The 17,547-nt window shown below is 23.1% G+C and overlaps 2 protein-coding genes across 3 annotated transcripts; both read left to right on the forward strand.

Annotated features, from left to right (window-relative positions):
- Positions 1–1,244: 1,244 nt before the first annotated feature.
- On the forward strand, positions 1,245–10,034 carry LOC127289043 (227 kDa spindle- and centromere-associated protein-like). 2 transcript variants are annotated; one of them, XM_051316796.1, is made up of 11 exons: positions 1,245–1,422; positions 2,884–2,946; positions 3,139–3,267; positions 3,354–3,488; positions 5,858–6,015; positions 6,385–6,450; positions 6,806–6,956; positions 7,033–7,212; positions 7,289–7,874; positions 8,748–9,009; positions 9,092–10,034. In XM_051316796.1, the coding sequence occupies exons 1-11, from the start codon at positions 1,348–1,350 to the stop codon at positions 9,222–9,224; spliced, it is 1,938 nt and encodes a 645-aa protein (XP_051172753.1). In that variant the 5' UTR covers positions 1,245–1,347; the 3' UTR covers positions 9,225–10,034. The 2 variants fall into 2 exon arrangements, with proteins under 2 accessions (XP_051172753.1, XP_051172754.1); XM_051316797.1 differs by lacking the exon at positions 6,385–6,450.
- Positions 10,035–11,205: 1,171 nt separating this feature from the next.
- On the forward strand, positions 11,206–17,124 carry LOC127289044 (vacuolar fusion protein CCZ1 homolog). Its single transcript, XM_051316799.1, has 9 exons — positions 11,206–11,515; positions 11,807–11,904; positions 12,220–12,313; positions 12,787–13,002; positions 15,434–15,609; positions 15,702–15,845; positions 15,973–16,374; positions 16,459–16,586; positions 16,787–17,124. The coding sequence occupies exons 1-9, from the start codon at positions 11,444–11,446 to the stop codon at positions 16,837–16,839; spliced, it is 1,383 nt and encodes a 460-aa protein (XP_051172756.1). The 5' UTR covers positions 11,206–11,443; the 3' UTR covers positions 16,840–17,124.
- The last annotated feature ends 423 nt before the right edge of the window (positions 17,125–17,547 follow it).

The raw sequence follows: 17,547 nt of genomic DNA on the forward strand, positions 1-17,547 counted from the left end.
ATTCGATCAAATAAAAATGTAATAAAATTTAGGAGAATTTTTGCTTATTTTCTAACCAGAATTCCGCAAAATTATTCGAAGTACATAAAAATTTTTAAGTTAATAAAATTTAAAAATTGTTCCTCAGTTCCAAGGGTTTTTTTTTCTAAATTTCTAAAAAAAAAACTAAAAATTCTTTTAGAAAAATTTAATTTTGAAACAAATTCTAACAATTTTGGAAAAATTTTGTTCTAGGGTAAATGCACTAATTACGGTGCGATTCGAATCAAAACACCTTTGAAATAAAAAATTCGACATTTCTATTGTAGAAAATCAATTTAAGATTTATTAAACTAAAAACTTATGTTACTTAGATAATAAAAAAAAATTTCAACTTTATAAAAATCGATTATTTAAACAAATATGAGAAATTAAAACTAATACCGTAATTTTCTATTACGGCGGGTTTATATCAATTACGGTGACCAAAATTACTTGAATTTTGAAGATACTTTGCCCACCGTAATTGGAGCCAATGGAAATCTTAAAAATGTTTCAATTACGCCGAGGGAAAAAATTTGATTTCAAATAATTAAATTAATAATTGTTTAAATATGCATCTTTATTAGTATACACGGAAAAAAAAAGAAAAAGTAATTTTTACTACTTTCGGAGTAAAACGAGAACTGTCCGAAGTTATTCTGCGCATCTCTGTCAACTTTTACTTCAAAAATAGTAAAATTTTTCTCCAGCTATAGAAGTCGTAAAAATTACTACGGAAAACAGTATAAAATTTATTACAGAAATAGTCAATTGTACAATTTCTGGAGTAATAAAAGTTACCAGAGATGCGCAGAAACTTCGGACAGTTCCCGTTTTAATCTGAAACCTAGTAAAAATTACTTTTTCTTTTCTTTCCGTGTAATTGTATCAAAAAAAAGATTAAAATAATTTTTTTAAAATCATTTTGCAACAGTTATATTAAATATAATAGTAATAATAGTTATTTTTCATGAACGCGCCGTAATTGATGCACTCGCAGTAATTGATACACATACTCTATTCTTTTTTAGTGTTTTTTTTTTTGTTTAAACTTAAAATTTTTAAAATCTATTTTACAATAAAAAAAAAAATTGAAATATTGGTAAGATTTATAAATTTAGTTGAACGGAGGATATAGAATTTTCTTGACCGGAATATTATGAAATTGATTTGCAAGAGGAAAACTGAAGTGCCCTTGACCGAAAAGTAAGAATACAGCCCTGGACGTCACAGGTCTTTACGTTCCAACATGGCCACCTGAAATGTAGCAGACGATTCAGGTGGCATGTCAAAACTTGTAAATAAACATAATTTTTAACTTTAATTATGAGTGAAAGAGTGCAAAAAGAACGTTCTGAAAATTCCGATATTAATGAAGATGCAGTTGATCCAAGAGTGCAGGTAATTGTCACTCAATTTACTTATAATTCATTTTCTCACCACCCACACCTGTCATTTATTCTGCCTTCAACTCTTATTTTGTCAATATATATACATACATACATATACATACACATATATGTATATGTCATTGAATATTTAATTTTTACAAGTGTTTTTTTTTTTTGTCTTCCATTTTTAGTAAAAAAAAAAAATTTTTTTACTTAATTTTATCAGCAATAAAAATCGATTGTATTTTTTATTTATTACGAAGAGAGATTTATCAAAATTCTAGGAAAAATGATAAAAGCTCTCAAATTGATTTGAAACATTGGTAAATTGTTGTTCTATATAAAAGTAACAGATCCCTAAAATTTTAAATTATTTAAACAAAATTAATAATAAATAAATATATTGAAAAACCTTAGAAATTTTCATTTAAAACAAATTTTTTTAACTTTTTTTTAAAAATATGTCTCAATTTTCAAATTGAACCCCCAATTGTATATTTTCTTTTTTTACTTCTTCAGAAAGATGAGATTTCAAAAAATAATTAATTAAAAAAAAATTTTCTACCCTCCCCCCATTAAATTTTTTCTGCAAATTGAAATTTTTTATAAAAATTTATATATTAAATGGTTTTTTCAATTTTCTTTTAGTTGACTAAATTTTTAATTTAACAAAATTTTTAATACTTTGTCGAATTTTGATTGAAAAAAAAAAAATTTTTTTTTTGCCAAATTTTTTATTTAGAATTCTTATTTAAAATTTCAAAGTTGGATGAATTTTTTAAAAGTCAGAATTTAAATTTAATTTACATTTAATTGATTATTCATTTATTCGAATTTTTATTTGTCCAAATAAATAATAAAAACATTTTGGCGCGAATTTAAAAATTAATCAATCGCAAAAAAAGCAAGACAATTAAATTTTCAAATTCTATATTTTATTTTACTATTCCAGATTTATTTTAATATATTTTTTTTTTTTAAATAAAAACAAAATTCGCGCTAAAATCTTTCTACTGGATGTTTGTTTTGACAAATAAAAATTACAATTCGGACATATGAATTTTCGGAAAAACCGAAATTGATATTTAAAATTTTGGTTCAATCGCAATTCAGTTAAATTGCAATTCTTTCAAATGAAAATTGTATTTAAAAATTTTTTTATTATAAAAAAATTCTATTAAATATAGAAATTTATCAATAAAGAATTATACCAAAAAAAAAATTCTATAGAATAAAAATTCGGCAAAGTAAAAATTTTATATGTGAATTCATCGAATTATAAATTCTATCAAATGCGAATTCGAAGAAATGAAAATTCGTCTGAAGGAAACTTCTATTTAACAAAATTTTGTAAAATAAAAATTATAATTACTAAATTTTATTTATTTTATGGTAGTTTTGCGGGGGTATAATTTATTTTTCATAAAATGAAAATTACCTTTTTTTTATAAATTATTTTTTTAAATTTCAGATCGAACTTGAAAGACTCAATACAGCCACAGATGATATTAATAAACTGGAAGTTGATTTGGACGTAAGTTAATGTACATAATATATTATTTATTATTTAAAAATATTTAATTCACATTAAAATACAAATATAAAATTTCAAATTTAAATTATTTGAATTTTAAATAACAGAAACTAATTTTTATATATTAATTTTTTTTTAGATATTTATTCTAATTGAATAAAGAAAAAATTTGAAATTCTTTTTCTGCTTTAGGAGGCGCGTGCGACATTTCGAGAATTATTGTGTGAGTCGACATTAAAAATTGATGTCCTCACGAAAAAATTAGGTGACTGTATAGAAAAATCGAGACCCTATTACGATGCCAGATTCAAAGCCAAAGAGGTAAAGAAATAAAATTTTTTTGTAATGTAATAATTTACATAATTTTTTTATTTATATATATATAAATAAAAATAAATATTTTCTAGGCCTTGTCGGAAACACAAAGAGCAGCAATGAGATTTGAAAGAGCAAATAGTCAACACGCAGCAGCTAAAGAAATGGTTTATTTGGCCGAAGAAGGCCTCAAGACTGAGGGACGATGTTTTGATCATGCATGGCAGGTGAAAATATAATTTTTTATTTCTCTTTTTAATTAATTTATTTATTTGGTAAATTTTCTAGAGCTAATGAGATCACTAAGAAACAAATTATACAAAAAAATAAAAGATTAATTTGAAATTCACTTATGAACTAGAAGTGGACAAAAAAATAAACTTCTTAAATATGATATTAATAAAAAAGACAATGATCAACTTATCACTAATTGGTATCAAAAATCCATTTCTTCGAATAGATTAATAAATTATTTTTCATGTCATCCAATTCAACAAAAGAAAAACGTTTACAATTTATATAATAGAACTATATTATTGTCTTATAATTCCTTTCATAATGAAAATATTAAACGAATTTTAAAAATTTTGCAAAACAACGATTACCCTTTAGAATTTATATAAAAAAAATATTAAAAACCGAAAACATTCATTAATTCAAAAAACAATTGATAAAAAACAAACTAATAATGTCGTTAGTATTTATCAACATCTACCTAAAGTCTGTATTCCTTTCAATGATATTTATTATCAATTATTTAATATTTTTAAAAAAATATATAATTTACTATCAATTCCTATTGTGGAAAAAAGCTTAAGTTCTGTAATAAAATTGGATAAGGACTTGACGAGAAAGTTTGATTGGACTAATATTATTTATAAATTCAATTGTAATGACTGACCAGCTACGTATATTGGTGAATCGTAACGTACTTTGAAAAAAAGAATTGATGAACATGAAAAACAAAAACCTCGACTCTTTAGTGAATAAACATACAATTGAATATAATCAGGCCTTGGATTATACGACTTTTTCGACTACTTCCGACTTTTTTTTCAAAAATACGACTTTTTTCGACTTATTTTTATAAAATGCGAATTTTTCTACTTTTTTTTACATTTAAAAAAATTTTTTTTAAATAAAATACGTTTTTTTTTTAGTATAAAATGCAGATCTTCAGAACTTCTTTATTTCAATTAATTAACAAATTTTTAACTAAAATTCTTCACTAAATTAATTATTTTTAATAATTTTAATGAAATTCATCACAAATTCAATTATTTCAAATTATTTTTCAATTAAAAAATTTTCTGAAATTTAACAATAGTTTAAAATTAAAAATCAAAAAAAATTACCAAAATATTTTAATTCAAAATCACAAATCAATTCACAATCAACTGAAGTTCAATTATTTTCAAAAATTTCAATTCAAAATCAACTAAATTTCAATTATTTTCAAAAATTTCAATTCAAAATCAAAGAAAATTCAGTTATTTTCAAAATTTTCAATTCAAAATCTTTCAAAATTCAATTATTTTCCAAATTTTCAATTTAAAATCAACTAAAATTCAATTATTCTCAAAAATTTCAATTCAAAATTAATTATTATTAAAATTTTTAATAAAAAATCAACTAAATTTCAATTATTATTCAAAATTTCAATTGAAATTTAATTATATTCAAAAATTTGAATTTAAAAGCTTCTAAAATTTAATTATTTCTAAAATCCACCTGAAATTCAATTATTTTTAACTATTTTTATAATATTCTTCGAAAATTCAATTATTTAAAATCATTTTATTTATTTATTTATTTATTTACATACGGGTCTTTAAAATAAAGAACCCTTTAGAAAAGATTAACAAACTTAAATGATACATTAGTATAACGCTAATTTTGCAATTAAAAAGATTTTTAAGTTCAATTTTTGTAATTACTTTTGATAAATTCTTCAATTATTTTCTAAAATTTCAATTCAAAATCTTTTAAAATTCAGTTATTTTCAAAATTTTCAATTTAAAATCTTTTAAAATTCAATTATTTTCAAAATTTTCAATTCAAAATCTATTAAAATTCAGTTATTTCCAAAATTTCAATTCAAAATCTTTTAAAATTCAGTTATTTTCAAAATTTTCAATTTAAAATCTTTTAAAATTCAATTATTATCAAAAATTTCAATTCAAAATTAATTATTATTAAAATTTTCAATTAAAAATCAACTAAAATTCAATTATGCTCAAAAATTTTAATTCAAAATTAATCATTAAAATTTTCAATCAAAAATCAACTAAAATTCAATTATCCAAAATTTCAATTGAAATTTAATTATATTCAAAAATTTGAATTTAAAAGCTCAATAATAAATTTGTGATTTGTAAATTTAAATATTTTATATTTTTGTTGTATTAATTGCAAATGCTCGATTTTGGCTGCCAATTCAAAACTATTTGAGATTCAGTCTTTTGGGAGATTAATATGATATTTTTGAAGATGTAAACTTTTGAAAAATGTAATAGAATCGATTTTGTTGAAAGTGTCACACTGGTATAGCCACTTAAATAAATAATTATTTATTAATTTTGAAAAATAATTTTAGGAAATGTTAAATCATGCAACGTTCAGAGTTAATGAATCGGAGCACGAGAGAGCAATTTCAGAAGCTGAACACCGCAGAACAACTGCATTGTACCATAATGCTGAACATGAAGTTCAACGTCTTCAACGTGAATTAAGACGTGCAATTGCAAAATCTAGGTACGATTCAATGAAAAATCTTTTTATCTTCTCGATGTTTCCTTTAATACAATTTTTTTTTATGCATGATCGATGTTCCAATCCGCTTGTTTAAAAAATACGAGAAAAAAAATTACCAAATACTTTTTTTCGAGCACACACTTTTTTTCTTATTGGGAAAAAGTTATCTCTCTTTTCTTAATTCAAGATTTTTTTTTTTTTTTTAAATTAGAATCATAAAATATAGCTAGAAAGTCGTAAATGTTTTTTTTTTTTTTAATTTCTAAAGCACCAAAAGAAAATAAAGTTTCTTTTTTAGAATTTTTTTTTTTTTCCAAAGTTCTTTCGAGTAGTTAGTAAAGTTTTTTCCGATTGTGTTCATGTTGGCAGTATGGGTGCACGCCGCAGCTTGCTTCTGATAAACAGTATCGCCTACAGGCACAACTTGATCATCTTGTAAGTAGAGGATAGATTTTTATTATTTTTACAAGCATGAATTTTTCAGTTTTCTTTTCCAATCACATTTTTATATTTTCCCCCTATATAAATAGCTTTTTTTTCCCCTCCTAAAAGACAGAATGTTGATGACTGTTTTTTAGACTAGTTCTTTTAATCTACGTCGAGACAAAAAATTGTTAAAGTAAGTTGTAAATAATAGTTTCAAAAATCAAAAATACGAGTCATATATTATTTTAAATTGAAAATTTTTCCAATGAAAATAGTAATAAAAAAATAAAAAAAAGGAAAGTTTCAATTTTAAATGGATAAAATTTGGTGATAAATTTTCATGTTTGGGAACATTTTTCCTTAGACGATACTACGAAATGAAAGCTCACTTTAATCAAATGCTAGAGGAGCAAAAAACTAGAGTCAGCGTATTGGAAAGATCGGTGGGCGAGGCAAAAATGACGTACGCGGATGCTCTTAGAAATTTGGAGAGAATAAGCGACGAGATTCATAGAGTATGTGAAATTAATAATTCAAATCCATTTTAGTAATGTCTCCTAAGGCAGCTTTTTTTTTTTTTTTTTCTTTCAGACGAGAAAATACGACGATGGCAAGCAAACGGAGTCACAGGAAAATTCTGTTAATCAAACAAATACACCAACGGATTCCAGTTTTACTGGCTCACCTGATAGTACAGATTACACGAGCGATGAATATCTTCGTCTACCTGACAAGATCACTTCCCAGTCTTCATATACTCTTCCAACAAAAGTAATTAATTCTCCTTTCTTTCCCAAAAAAATTTTTTTCATTCACCATTTTTATCAATTAATTTCAATTATTTCAGATTGAAAGGGACACATCGTCGGAATATTTGGGCCTCTGTAATTTGAGTCTCTCATCAACCGAACCAAGACGTTACATAAAACGAGATCGTCCCCGAAGTATTGCAACGACTGATGCAAAACATATATTTCAAATGCAAAATGAAAATAATGCTCGTCATGTGGAAGTGACAAAAGTAATTTCCCCTCTCGAGAAGAAAGTGAAAATTTCATCACCGAAAAAGGAATTGAATTCAGAGAATGGAGAGGAATGGACTGAAATAAGTTTAAATAATTCGCCAGAGGAGAATTTCTACAATGAAGCCTTCTCGGATGAAGAGGAACAAATTCCATATAAAAGACTTCCTGTGGACTTGAGTCCCGATGGAGAGACAATGGAGCGAACTGGTGAGAAAAGAAGAAATAAATTAGTCACACAAAAATCACTTCCCTCAATGCCAAACACGCATGAGGTATCCCTAAGTGATGAGAGAAAGGCCGAAGTCACCAGAAGTCCATCTATGAAGAGTAGAAGTAAAGTCGATAATCGAATTGCTAATTGGATATCAAGAAGTTCCGTTGCCGATGAAGCTAGTGGAAGTAGTTCCGGTGAGTATTTAAATTAAAAATTAAAATCACGAGAGAAACCTAAAGCTTTAAGCTTCGCCACCAGAATTACATGGTCAACCTTATTCAAAGACTTTTGCAAAGTCAGTGTAAATTGCATCGACTTGTATTCCCTTTTCGAGATTTGATGATACAAAAATACAAAGTTAGTCTACGTCTCATGAATCCATATGTTGTTCGTCAATTATCAAATGTTCAACATGCTCATAAATCATATCAAAAACCAATACTCTCAAAGACTTTAGAAATTGCACTTAGTAATGTTATTAAACGGTAGTTTAATATAGAGGAATTAAAGTTAACAACATAGCGGATGAACTAGCCAAAATAGAAGCTGGGGAACAATTTATCGGATCTGTTGGTGTCTCTGACAAATGTCTAGTCACGGAATTTAAGCGGTGGCGAGATACAGATCATCAGAAAGAATGTCAGGCAACTATAGAATTTAGACTACTTAGGCAAACAACAAAAAATTGATTTTTTGAACCCTAAGCGCGTTGTCCCTTCTGGCAAAAATTCCATTCCCTAATCTGAAATTAATCCAAAACAATCTGGTTTATTGTCAGATTTTTGGTCATCTGGAATTAGTCCAGCTAAATCCGAAATTTTCCCAATTTGTGTAATCCGGAATAAATCCAGTCCAATCCGAAATTAGTTGGATTATACAAAACTAATAAATGTAATCAAAAATAAGACGCCACGAAAAATGTAAAATCACAATTAAAACCGCTTTAAAAATAAGAAATAAGATCCAGGAATTAGAAGTCTTTTTTTTTAATGTTTTAGACTAATTTCGTGTTAAGAAACAGTTTTATGTTTTAATTTTGTGAATTAGCATTTCTTTTTAATTTACAGCAAATTCTAGTCGTCGTCAGTCACTAGATATGCTCTGGAATACAGGAACGGGAGAAAAAGTCAAGGAACTGTTAAATCATGGAATGATGATGTTGAACATTTCCAGCCTTACTGACAGACGTTCTAGTGAACCAAAAGTAATGGACAAGGATAGATCGGAAAAAGCTGAACCAAAAGGAAAGAAAGTTCCAAGTCCATTGGAGAAAACCATGAGCTACCTCAATGCTGATGAAGAAATTTCAGATAGCGAAAGTTTAGCGAGGTAATTTATGCCGCACTTTTATTTTTCTTAAAATTTTTTTAATCTAAGTCTCAGTAATTTTTAATTAATTATGTTTATTTAGCGTGGAAATGCTGACAGAGGATCAAATCTCATCGCTAATGATGGAACCAGACATGAATCAAGTTTGTCAAGAAATTTTAGGAACGCCACTTGTTGAGGTTTGTCCCCTTTTGCAGCAACTTCAACAACAATAAGAAAGGAAGGGGGGAAAAAAAAATGTACCAAGTGTTCAAATTCTATGATACTTATTATAGTCTGCTTTTAAAAAAGAAAACAAATTTAATTTCTCTTCTTTCAGAGTTTTAAGTATCATTTATTGGTTTGAAAAATTCAGAATGGGACAATTTTTATTTAAATATATTTATGTTACTGTAATCCGTTATTTAAAGAGAGCATTTATATTTTTGTTGGTTGTGAAAATTATAGAAAAAAAAGTGACGAGATATTGATATTTTGACAAAATTTTTGAATTTATTTCTCAAAAAGAAAAGAATCAAAGAAGTAAAAATAAATCTAAATAGTTAAAATTCTATCTTGTCACTGTAAAAAAAGAGAATATTCCATGTATTATTTATTTTGTTGAATTTTTGTAAAAATGGTGCGACTGTTATATTTTTTGTTTTTGTAGGGGGAAAAAAAAATTGTTTATTGTTGTACAGCTGGGCTATAGAAGTAGACGCGTTATTTATTGCAAAAAAAAAAATATCTAGACAATTATAAAAAAAAATTCCCTCATGTCTGAAATTTCTCTCATTAAAATTTCTTTTTGCAGTTTTTTATTAATCGAGTAAAATTTTTTAGGAACAATTTTCCTATAAATTCTGTGATGAAATCTTTTATTAATCAATTTTTTTTTGTTTTGTTGAAATTATTGTTTGTTAAAAGCAATTGTTTGCTATTATTTATTAAATAAACTTTGTTTATTAGTTTTCTAGTCAATTTTCCGCGAATTTTGTGAAATAATAAATGAAAATGAATTGAGAAATTTTTCAGATGATAAAGTATTTATAAATTGTGATTATTTACAAGTGGTGCGTCGATTTGTCTTATATATAAATAGAGAATTTTTTTATTTACTTTTATGTGTGAAATTTTTTATTGAAAAATAAAAATTGAGAGTTTAAAAAAGAGTGTTTTATAGGCCAAAATAAATAACACTCTTTGTTTCTCTCTCATAGACACTTTCTTTCTGTTATAATTTATTAAGAGAACGATTTTTAGTACAATTATTAATTATAAGTAGTTATGAAGCGTATTGCTTTAGAAATATAGAGCTTCTGCACCAAAAATTAAAAAAAAAAATATATATATATAAAAATTAGTATTAAGACTTGTAATTCGGTAAAAATTATTATCTCGATATAAAAATCTATATATATACATAGTTCATTATTCATAATTCATGTTTTCTCGCTTTTTGCGGCTGTTCTATAGAAAAAAAAATTTAGATTATTTTTTATTTTACAAAAAAATGTACGGGTAAAACAAAAATTTAGTAAATGGAGAAAAATGAATCGTGATTTCATCAAAATATGTTATAAAAAAAAAATATTGTTAGTTTTTTTTTTTAAAAACAAGTTTTTTTCCCAAATAGGATAATAATTAAATTTTTTCTGAAAAATAAAACATTGAATTTTGTTTTTTTTTTTTTTGTTTCGAGAAACGATTCTCTTTTCTCCCCCCCAAAAAAATGTTATTTGTAAAAGTCAAAAACTTTAGGAAATCAATATTTTTTTAATGAATGAAAAAAAGGAACCATTTTTGTTTTTCCTTTTTCGAAACTCCGTGGAACTTATTCTTTTTACAGTGATGTAAAATACATGTAATATATAGAATAAATTATATCATTTATGAAAAATAAATACTTTACTTTTTTTTTTGGTTTATTAAAATAATAAAGTCTTTGTTTCTTTTAAAATTTTGTTATTTAAAAAGAAATTTTTTAATTAAAAAGTGAATTAAATTAAAATTTTTACCAAATTTTTAATTCTTTATAATATAAAAAATAAATAATGGAAAATTAATAATTTGTAAGTATTATTTAAAAAACATTAATTGACAAATACATTTACATATATATTAAAATTATAAAAATAATTTTAGAATGAAATTTGGCGGTTATTTTTTATTCCAAGTATAACCTAACCTTACCGTAGTAAAAGTTCCTAGTAAAAGTCATTCAAGATTGATGAAATATATGAGAATAAATAATTGTTGTGTTGATATATCTCTGAAATTTATATTTGGTTTTTGAATTTTCCAAATTAAAATTTTCAAAGAAATCTCTATCAAAAATTAAAGGAAGAAAAGAAGAAAATTTTGTTCTGTGTTTAAAATTTGAAATAAAAGAATTTTAGATCCAATGAATTTCTTTGTTTCCATTGCAATATAGAAATCTAACCTTTGAAATAAAATGTCTGAGTCTGAAGTAACTTTACAACATTTTTATGTTTTTAATAGTACATACGCTGAAAAAGAAGGAGAGGTAAGCTCAAAACCATCCTGTTAACAATTTCCAACATTCTATTGTTTTAATATAATTAATTTCTTTATTTTTCAAATTTAATTCTTGTTAAATTTTTCTAATTTGGAAAATTTAATCAGTTTATTTAATTTTTCTGTAAAATTCTGTTTTGAATACAAGAAATCTTATTTTTCAAACATAATTTTTGTTGAACAAATAAAATTTACGAATTTAAATTTAATTTTTAAAAAGGGACGTGCGCATTTTTTTTTTTTTTTTTTTTTTTACTAAATTAATGAAATTTTTTTTTAGGAGAAGAACAAAATTTTGTATTATCATCCACCAAAAACGGATATTGATACGCAAATAAAAAATATAGGTCTTAGCGAGGCAATTATTAAATTTACCGAGTAAGTACTTATCATTGCAAGCAATTTAAATTTCCAAGATACATAATATAGAAAATTATTTTAATTTAATTAAATTTTTTTTAGTTAAAATTTTTTTTTAAATTTAATTAAATTAATTTACTTATAATTATAATATTAATTTTTTAAGTAATTCAAATTTTTATGAAATAGTTAAAAATGATACTCTTTAAGAAAAACAAATATCTAAATAAAATATTGGAAAAATCACTTCTTTTGGATCAAAAATAGTGTTCGCACTATTTTTATCGATAGTGTATCAACTTTTTTGTATTTTTTAATATTTGTAATTTACAGATCATTTAATCCTGGACAAAAATGCGATTTTTGTCATACACAAAAAACACGACAAGTTTATTATCAGCCAGAGCCTGAATTTTGGATGGTGATGGTATGTGTTGCTGCTTTTTTTTCGCTTAATTCATTTTTTTGGAATTCAAAAAAAAATTTTAGGAACCACTTCATGTGATATTTTTAAAATTTTTGTACTCCATCTGCCGCAAACGAAAAATTTCTATATTCAATTAACTTCACTCATATAAAAAAAACTCATGGCAAATATTAAGTATGAAGTTAATTGAATATAGAAATTTTTCGTTTTAGGCAGCTGCTGCACTAAAATACTAAAAAAAATTATTTTTCTTTAGGATAATTTTTTTCCGTATAAAAAGAAGTAAGGAAAAATGTTTTTTTTATTTCGTATATCGATAAAAAATTACAAATTACAAATACTAATTCTTTTTAAATTATTGTCTTCTGAAGAGGAGTAATTTTTTTTTAAACACTCTTTTTTTCACCTATTTAAAGAGAGGTATTTTTTTGTCATCATAATAACAGAAGTAAAAGAAAATTTTCAATTGACAGATTGTGGGTGTGCCTTTCATAATGAAAGAAAAAGATGGAAACAAATATCCAGAATATCAATACGATGAAGTTTCAAGTAGCGTTTGTCAAGCAATTCTCAAACAAACTTATACAATATTTCGTCTTTTTATGGGTTCATTTGAGACAATATTAAATGAACCCGATTGTGGTTCTGTGATTCTTTTAAAACACAAGCTCGATCATTTTTATTCATGGGTGAGAAAACAAATTTATTAATTTAGTAATGTTATAAATTTAGTAAATTCAGGCCTCGGATCGACTTTATGGCACAAAAAAGTCGTTTTAGTCGATTTATATTCCAAAAAAAAGTTGAAAAATTCGATTTTTTTATTTTAACAAAATTTAATTGGTTAATAAATATTTTACTTTACAAAACTAATGTTATTAGATAATAAATTCATTTTATTAATTCTGTAATAAGAATAATTCTATAAAAATATTATCAAGAAAATTTATTTCGAATAATTCAAAATCGAACTAATTGTAAGATAAATTTTCAAAATTTTATTTAAGTAGTACAAATAACTAAAAAAAATTCTTAAAGTTCCATTTTTATAATTTTTTCAAGTTTGATTTAAGCAATTTATTCGAATTAAAAATTTTGTCACAGTTTTTAGTTTTGATAGTCAAAAAAATTTCAGACAATACTTAATCAAGTTTTACAGATTTTTAAATAAAAATTTTTTTTTTAAATAATAATTTTGAAAGAGTTGAAGTTAAATTTTTTTAAAATAATTGAATTTCAAAAGATTTTCTTAATTTTTAGACAATAATTAAATTTTACTGAACTAAAAATAATTTATCAACTTATTTTGAGATCTGAAAATAAATTTTTGTTTATTAATTTAATTTTTTTTTACTTTTTTGTTTTATTATTATTTTAATTAGAATTAAAAATACAAAAAAATATATTTATTTAAATTTAAAACAATAAAACTAATTATAAAAATAAAAATTATTCAAATTAATGAAACAGAATTTTTATACCTTATTAAATAAAACAGACATTTCAATATTTTAAACAATTAAATGGTTTTTAAAAACAAATCTAATAAATAATTAAATTTAAATATTGAAATAATTTTTAATCGAATTTCGAAATTCTTTTTTTTAAATTAATTTTTTATTTTTAATAATAATTGCAGCCCTCAGATCAACTTTAAGGTACAAAAAAAGTCGATTTATATTCCACAATTATATTTTAGTACAAATTTCTAAAAAAAATTTCATTTTTATAATTTTTTGAAGTCTGATTTAAGCAATTTATTCGAATTAAAAATTTTGTCACAGTTTTTAGTTTTGATGGTCAAAAAAATTTCAGGCAATACTTAATCAAATTTTACAGATTTTTAAATAAAATTTTTTTTTAAATAATAATAATTTTGGAAGCGTTAAAGTTGAAATTTTTAAAAATAATTGAATTTCGAAAGATTTTCTTAATTTTTAAACAATAATTAAATTTTACTGAACTAAAAATAATTTATCAACTAATTTTAGATAATATTTTTCAAAAGTAATTGAATTTTCAAAGATTTACAATTTTGATTTTTGAAATTGATTGAACTTCAAGTGATTTTTAATTAAAATTTTTTTTGATGATTTCACTAAAAAATTTATTAGAAATTGCAGACAAAAATACAATAATTTGAAAACTTTTTAAGCGAAAAATGATTACAGATAGTTGAATTTTCGAAGAATATTATAAAAATCATTCAAAATAATTTAATTTTGAGTTATAATTGAAATTATTAATTTGAAAAAATTTTAGATGGAAAATTTTAGAAATAATTAAATTTTAAAAGCTTTTAAATTGAAATTTTTGAAAATAATTAAATTTCAAAAGATTGTGTTAAATTTCAAATAATAATTATAATATGAGAAATTTCTAGTGATTTCTATTGATGAAGAATTTATTAGAAATCATATACAAAAATTAAATTCCAAAAGTTTTTAATTGAATAATGCTTTTAGATAATTTAATTTTCGAAAAATATTATAAAAAAATCATTAAAAATAATTGAAATTTTTACAAATAATTTAATTCCAAGTGATTTTGAATTGAAAATTTTTGTTAATTTTATTTGCTAATTTTTTTTTCAATGATAAACAATTATTAAATTTCATAAAAATTTAAATTGAAAAATAGTTGCCAAATAGCCAAATTATCATTTGAATTTGTGAAGAATTTTAAAATTATTAAAAATAATTAATTTAGTAAAGAATTTTAGTTAAAAATTTGTTAAATAATTGAAAAATAATGAAGATCTGAAGATCTGAATTAAAAAAAACGTATTTGGTTTAAAAATTTTGTAAAAAAAAAATGTAATTAAAAAAGTCGAATTTTATTAAAATAAGTCGAAAAAAAGTTGGAAAAATTCGTATAATCCAAGGCCTGTAAATTTAATGAATTTTTTAAAATTATAGAAAAGAGGAAAATTATTTATCTTCAGTGTTTAACAATTTAATGAAATTAAATTAAATCGAAGAGAATTTGAAATATAAAAATAAACGTCATTTTATACTTTTAAATCTTATTATTAGAATATTTAATTTTTGTTTGAAATTTTTTTCTTATTTCTAAATGAAAAAAAAATTGAAACTATATTTTTTTCCCCATTCTTTTCAGTATTTATTGTCCTTGAAATTGAACAATAGCGATATTCTCGATATTTTTCAAGGACTTCAATTTCTTCCACTGGATAAAGCGACATTTTTGCGAGTTCAGTGTTTCATGAATTTATTGGAAGCAACATTCCCTCTAGTTAAATACACTGCTTTTTTGTATAATGATCAACTTGTCTGGTTAGCCAAATTCAAAATTATATTAACAATTTATTTTTCAAAATTTTTTGAAAAATAAAATACAATATTATTTCTTTTTTTTTTTGAATTAGGAGTGGACTCGAACCTGATGACATGCAAGTTGTTTATAATTATTTAGTAAGTACATTATTGCCCGCTTATCTCGAAAAGGAATTGGAAGGTGGTTCAATACCGAGAAATTCTTCTTCTGCATTTACAGCCGCTCATTATGGAAAGTTAGTACAATAAAAATAATAATAATAATAATTATTATTATTATATTTTTAATTTATTTTTACCATTTATTAATAATAAAAAAATGAAAAATTTTCTCATAAAATACCATTTTTTTTTTTTTATTAGATTTGTAACGGGACCATCGAGTGTTAATGATGTGAAAAAATTGCCAAAGGTCTTTATTAATTATTCAACGAAACCAATTTCGTTGTATTTAATTGTTTATCGTGCATTAAGTGCAACTGTTTGTTTATTTGTGGACAGTAAAACAAGTCCACTTCCTGAATTTTATAAAAGTTTAGATGCATTTTTGGGACCACAATTAACAACATTAGTTAGTTCTGTCGCTGATCAATGTGCAAAACATGTGGCAATTAATTCAGAATCAAATCCAAAATATTTATATTTTAATAAACTTAATTTAGCATATAAAAGTACAATTCATTTTGATAATCGTCGTTGTTCAAATGTTTTAACAACACCTGAAGTATTGAGGATAATAACGGATATTAATAGTGACGCCAACAGGTAAATAAATAGCAAAACAAAATAAATATGCTATTTAAAATTTTTTTTTTCAAATTATTTATTAAATTATTATTTATTTTGCAGAATAAATGAAACTGGAGAAGTTGTTATAAAAACAATGAGCGATTATTGGATTGTAGGAAAAGTTTCAAATTTAAGAGAATTTTATGTCGTTCTTCAGCAGAAGAATGCCAGTATCATTGAAATTGATGGTAATTTCTTTTTTTTTTAGAAATTTATAATTAGTTACATTTTTTTATTAAATTATTTTGAAATTATTAATTTAAAATAAATAATTTGAAATAAATAAATTAAAATAATTTTATTTTGAAATTAATTCTATTACAATAAATTCTCAATTGAAATAAATTTAGTTAATTTAATTGTTTTTTTTTTTCTACATATTTTTCAGATGAAGTTAAGAGACTATGTGAACAACAATTGAAAACTATCTTTTTCGATTAATCTTGATATTTGAAATTAAAAATTTAGAATTTTTGCTGATATATTTTGAAAATTGATAAACCAAAATTATAGCGAAAAAAAAATTTTTTGTTGGACTATTTTATGTTACTATGTACAAAGTCTGTTTATATATAATGTATTGAATATTATATATATATATGAAATTATTGTCTGTGAGAAGAAATCAATAACAATAATTAATGTAAATATACGTAAGTTAAATAATAATAATAATTGACAGCTGTGACTGAAATGAAATTAAAGATTTATTTTACGATTACAAAATTTGTTTTCATTTTTTTTAAAGTGCTAAAAAAAATTTAAAAAAAAAAACGAAATTTCCTCTCCCTGTGGTAGATAATAATAATGATAATAATAATTAATAAATAATTAATAACAGAATAAAGATTACCCTAAGACGGGGTTATTTTGCTCATTGTGGGTAAATTTACTCACCAAGTTATCTACTTCAAAATATCTTTAAAATAAAATTTTATTACCAAGTTAAAATGTTGAATTTGTTCATAAAATTATCAAAATTTAGTTTGAAGATAATTTGAAGCATATAAAATTCAATAATTCAATGAAATATTTCTAAAATATTTAAAAAATATCTACATTGTTTGCTTATATTAAATAATTTTTTATTTTCCAGTTAAAAAAAAAATATAACATTTATGTATTTAAAATTTTGCTGTCTAGTAATAT

The sequence above is a fragment of the Leptopilina boulardi genome, unplaced genomic scaffold (genome assembly GCF_019393585.1).
Source record: "Leptopilina boulardi isolate dan_hultmark-lab unplaced genomic scaffold, ZJU_Lbou_2.1 LbouV2_399, whole genome shotgun sequence".
Lineage (NCBI taxonomy): Eukaryota > Metazoa > Arthropoda > Insecta > Hymenoptera > Figitidae > Leptopilina > Leptopilina boulardi.